The sequence below is a fragment of the Phaenicophaeus curvirostris genome, chromosome 14 (assembly GCF_032191515.1).
Source record: "Phaenicophaeus curvirostris isolate KB17595 chromosome 14, BPBGC_Pcur_1.0, whole genome shotgun sequence".
NCBI classification, from domain to species: Eukaryota; Metazoa; Chordata; class Aves; order Cuculiformes; family Cuculidae; genus Phaenicophaeus; species Phaenicophaeus curvirostris.
Window position 1 is genome coordinate 21,350,795 of NC_091405.1, and position 5,044 is coordinate 21,355,838.

The following is a 5,044-nucleotide window of genomic DNA, read 5'->3' on the forward strand; positions in this document are numbered from 1 at the left end:
CTTTGTGGTTATTTTATTTTACTCCCTGAAGCCCCAGCACATGTCTGCCAGAGCCAAATAACTCGTGCCCTGCTGCCCGAGGCAATCCGTCTCGGCCTGATCAGGTGGGGTGGTAAGAGATTTAGGAGAGGGCTGCTGCAGTCACGAACTCCCGCCTGGAAGAGAATAGCCGCCACCAGATTTATTCTTTGCTCATGGCACTTAATTTCTTCTTTGACTGGAAACGAGCTGGCTTCACCTCAGACCAAAGCAGTGAAGGGGCAGCATTTCACCTGGCTTGGGGAGCAGGAGAGGAGTTCCTGCCTGACCAAATAGCAGGGAATCACCCCGTTTTTACTGTTTTTTTCACCCACACTTCTCACACACATTCCTTTTATTATAGTTGCATTGTTTCATTACACTCTTGATCGCAGCTTATAACTTCTTAAACTGAACCCCGCTAACCCCAGCCCTCGCCGCCATTTTGTGACCCCGCAGACCCCGCCTCCCGCCATTTTGTGACCCCACTGACCCCAGACCCCCCGCCATTTTGTGACCCCGGGGACCCCGCCCCCCGCCATTTTGCGACCCCTCCAACCCCGGCTCCCCCCCCGCCATTTCGTGACGCCGCTGACCCCTCAGCCCTGCCGCCATTTTGCGACCCCGCTGACCCCAGCCCCCCCGCCATTTTGCGACCCCGCTGACCCCAGCCCCCCCCGCCATTCCATGATCCCCGCTGACCCCGGCCCACCCCCCGACATTTTGCGACCCCGCTGACCCCAGCCGCCCCCCGCCATTCCATGATCTCCGCGCACCCCGGCCCCCCCCGCCATTTTGCGACCCCGCTGACCACTCAACCCCCACCCCGCGGCGCCGCCCGCCGCCCCCCGCCCTCGCCCTCTCTCGCCCCGGCGGCGTCGCGGTGCCGGTGACGCGGCCCGGGCGCGGCGGTGACGCGGCGCGGCGCGTGCGCGAGCGGCGCCCGGGAAGGTCGCGGCGGTGACCGGCGCCGCCATGCTGTCCGTGGCCGCGCGCTCGGGGCCCTTCGCGCCCTACCTGTCCGCCGCCGCGCACGCCGTGCCCGGGCCGCTCCGCGCCATCGCGCCGCCCGCGCCGCCCCGCGCCGGCCCCGCGCCGCCGGCCTCCCGCCGCGCCGCCCCCGCCGCCCGCGCCGCCCGCGGAGGCCTCGTCGCCGGCGCCGCCATCAACGGTGCGGGGCGGGGGGCGGCTGAGGGGGAGCGCGTGCCGGGGACGGGGGGCGGCTGAGGGGGAGCGCGTGCCGGGGGCGGGGGGCGGCTGAGGGGGAGCGCGTGCCGGGGCCGGGGGGCGGCTGAGGGGCCGAGGGGGAGCGCGTGCGGCGGCCGCGGGGCCGGGTGAGGGTCTCCAGCTCCCCCAGCGCCGCCGCCCGCGGGTCGGGGTCTCCGAGCCCCATCCCCCCTGGCCCTGGACGCCTCCGGCGAGGAGGCCGCCGCAGCTGCCGTTTGAACCTTAAATACGCACATCCGCGCAGTTAGTGGGGCTTTTAGCGACCTGAAGTCACAGGAAAGCTCCAAAGGTTAAGCTACAGCTGCACAAACGTCACTAAATCGGATTCCTTCATAGCTGTTTTTTGCAGGGAAACACTGAAATGGAGACCAGGTCTGTATTTCCTAAGCTACTGGTATCCTGCAGGTTTTTTTCCTTTAAATCTTCTGATACACAGTTCACGTTGAACCCAGAACTCCTCGAGATTTTTTTGTGCCCTTAGCGGGTTTGTGTAATTTTCACAGAACAAGCAAAACGGTTTTGCGAGTCACCTCTTCACCTGCCAAAAACACCTCTAGAAACCACCTTCCTACAGCTTAAAAGTGTGTGCCATTAAAAAAAGTGTACAGTTACCAAAATCCTACCCAGGCTCTGGGATAACTTTTACCCATTATTCTGAAAACATGGTATTTTTTTACCTGGAAGTGTTGTCACTCCATATTCTTTCTCTTGCAGCACCTGCCAGTGTGCGCTTCGTCCATAACGATGTGGTGGTACCTGACTTCTCTGCCTACCGCCGCCAAGACGTGCTAGATGCCACCAGGTCTTCTCAAAGCAGCAGTGAAGATAGAAAAGGGTTTTCCTACCTGCTGACTGCAGCAACCTGTGTAACAACTGCATATGTTGCTAAGAATGTTGTCACCCAGTTTATTTCCAGCCTGAGTGCCTCTGCCGATGTGCTAGCGTTGTCGAAGATTGAGATCAAGTTGTCCGACATTCCAGAAGGCAAGAACATGGCTTTCAAGTGGCGAGGGAAGCCCCTTTTTGTGCGCCACAGAACGCAGGCAGAGATTACCCAGGAAGCTGAAGTGGATCTGTCTCAACTGAGGGATCCGCAGCACGACTTGGACCGAGTTAAGAAGCCAGAGTGGGTCATACTGATAGGAGTCTGCACTCACCTCGGCTGTGTGCCCATTGCTAACTCCGGGGATTTTGGTGGCTATTACTGCCCCTGCCACGGGTCCCATTACGATGCCTCAGGCAGGATCAGGAAAGGTCCCGCTCCCTACAACCTTGAGGTTCCCACTTACCAGTTTGTTGGGGATGACATGGTGATTGTTGGCTGAATAACGAGGGGCTTGCTCACAGTCCTGTGCATGTCACTCAAAGGGTTAACAGATTCTGGAATACTGTAAAACCAGACGATCCTGACAATGTCTAGATTCTCAACCAGAAGTATGCTTGAATTTGTTCAATGTTAATAAAAACTTTGAGTGAGCACTTGTCCCTGAGTTATCGTAGCGTGTATTTATTTGTGTGCTCATTTTCAGTGGGTCTGGTCAGAGAGATCCTTCAGCAGGCGAGGAAAACACTCAGAGAGCCTTCCCAAAGGGCTCCTGAGTCAAGAGAGGCCCTAAACTACAAAGCCATCATTTCCTTAATACCGCATATTTTCATTATTTCTGTTTCTTTTGTTCCCGATGCATGATGGGGAAAAAAAAAGGATCTCGAAAAGGATCCTGCTATGAAAGTGTTTGAGTCAGTTTCAATACAGACTCCTGCAAGATGTAATCCTTTTCCGTGCACTGTTGCGTTTGTTTCCAAAGGAAGTGAAGGGAAGGTACGGTAAATAAAGAGCTACCTGGAAAGGGAATTCTTATGTTCGGGGGCAAATTATACTTGTTTGCCTAACAGTGTAAATGGGGCCAGCAACATAATTGTATGATTATTTGGACAAAAATAAACATGGTGTCACGTTAGAATTACAAAATTATTTTCTTACCTGCCGATAAGGCTTGTTCTTACGCATAAGTAAACATCAGCTCAAGAGGATGTGTTCAGGACACTGGAAAAATTGTGACGCATCTCCAAAACAAATCACTTGAAAAGGAAATAAAAAGGGAAATTAAGTTTGTCAGAGGGTGGAAAATAAATCGTAAGAACCACTCAGTCTGGATCAGTCTCTAACATTGAACACGGCAAAAGGCTGAGTTGCTGTCAGAAGTATGGTACGACACAGTGATGGGTGTGAAAATTCCAATTCCACGTTGCCTACGGGTTCACCTCAATAAGGGCCAAAACCTTGCAGCCTTTTACCTCGACGCTGACTCTTAAAGGCAACAAATGCAGCCGGAAGCAGGTCTTCTAAACGGTCTTGGTCCTGCCAGTACGAACCAATGCCAGTTAATTCCCTGCAGTACATAAGAAACAGGGTTTGCTGCTCCCTGAACAACAGCATGAAAACTTGACAAATAAGGGAAAGGGTTGACAGCCTCAGCTCTCTAAAACCACTTTTGGTTTGGTACCAAAACCAAAAACATGACGTTTCATCTGAACATCTTAAACCACTTTTTTACAGTGAAGGTTGTGGGACTCCCTAAGGGGGAAATATGACTGGAGCAGGCTGCACCAGCAGCCAACAGCTGTCTGGTTTTCTGACCAAACTGACAGGGCTGTGGGGCTGCAGCCTTAAGTGGCAAAACAAATGCACCATGAACAGCGACGAACTAGAAGTTCCAGATTGCCCAGGCTCCCCTGTAGCGGCACAACCAGAGCCACAGCCTCTGCACCTTTGGTGGGTAAGGCTTAGCAACCTGCAGCAAAAAACTTCTTCCCTCTGTGACTGCGTTTCTTCCCATCGTGTTTGTGATATTTAAGCCATTTTCCCTTCCACTGACCTTCCACAGAGCTCCAAAGCAGCAGAAACGGCTTCGTTCTGTGGTTCTCGGCTGCCTTTCACTCATCACTGGTCCATCAGCAGAGGGTTTTGCCCAGGTGAGATAGAATCTATTCACGTTTTCAGCAGCTCCTTGTGTGCTGCTTTTTCACTGTCATTACCCAAGTGAGCTTTAAGAGAGTGATTTTTGGCTGATTTGAATTTGTTTGGACAATAGAAAACCATTTTTTCCATTTTGTTCTCCAATTAGTTTTATCAGTATAAGTTTGTTCTTCACAAGGGGGGAAAAAAGCCAGCCATTGCACATGTTTGGTCTCCATCTCATGTCCTTTAGTCTCCGCTGCAAAGCCATTCTTATTTCCTGTGTGCCTCATGGCAACAACTACATTTATCTGTTGATGTTTCTGTTTTTAAGTCAATCACAACAATAAAGTAATATTGAAGTCCTTGACTAGAATTATCTTTAGCAACTCATTTAACTCCTGTTTATAAAGGCACTTCCATCTAAGGATCTTAAAGACTGCCATTACCATTATCTTCTAAGCAGCATCCCAGTAGCGCAGCAGCGTGTATCCCTGAGCAACACGCTGCTTTGAAGTCTCCAAACTACGCAACGAGTCATGGCTTAGGGATGTTTTCAACAACCAATTGTAGTTTTTGATAAAACTCACTCTGAGAACATAAGCCTCAGAGTTTTCATTATTCTTGGTTCATACTTTATTTAGGCCAAGATGAGCTTGTCACTCACCGTCTGCAATCTCTGCCTCCTCACTAATGTCCTTCAGTGTAAGCACAGAAACCCCTCTCTATGCAGCGTAATTTATTTCTGTTCTGTTTCTACACTGACCTGTGATACATCCAACTTGTTCTGATAAATGCTTACATTTGTACACAGGATTTCACAGACCTGTTGGTTTAAAGTCA

General features: G+C 51.9%; 1 protein-coding gene across 1 annotated transcript; it reads left to right on the top strand.

The window, feature by feature from the left end:
* Positions 1 to 955: 955 nt before the first annotated feature.
* Positions 956 to 2,735, top strand: UQCRFS1 (ubiquinol-cytochrome c reductase, Rieske iron-sulfur polypeptide 1). Its single transcript, XM_069868184.1, has 2 exons — positions 956 to 1,189; positions 1,960 to 2,735. Exons 1-2 carry the CDS (start codon positions 994 to 996, stop codon positions 2,568 to 2,570), a joined length of 807 nt encoding a protein of 268 aa, XP_069724285.1. The 5' UTR covers positions 956 to 993; the 3' UTR covers positions 2,571 to 2,735.
* The last annotated feature ends 2,309 nt before the right edge of the window (positions 2,736 to 5,044 follow it).

Coding starts and splice junctions, on each gene's coding strand:
- UQCRFS1 (XM_069868184.1), top strand. CDS start 994: ATGCTGTCCGTGGCCGCGCGCTCGGGGCCCTTCGCGCCCTACCTGTCC. Junction 1,190..1,959: donor CGCCGGCGCCGCCATCAACG/GTGCGGGGCGGG, acceptor TTTCTCTTGCAG/CACCTGCCAGTGTGCGCTTC.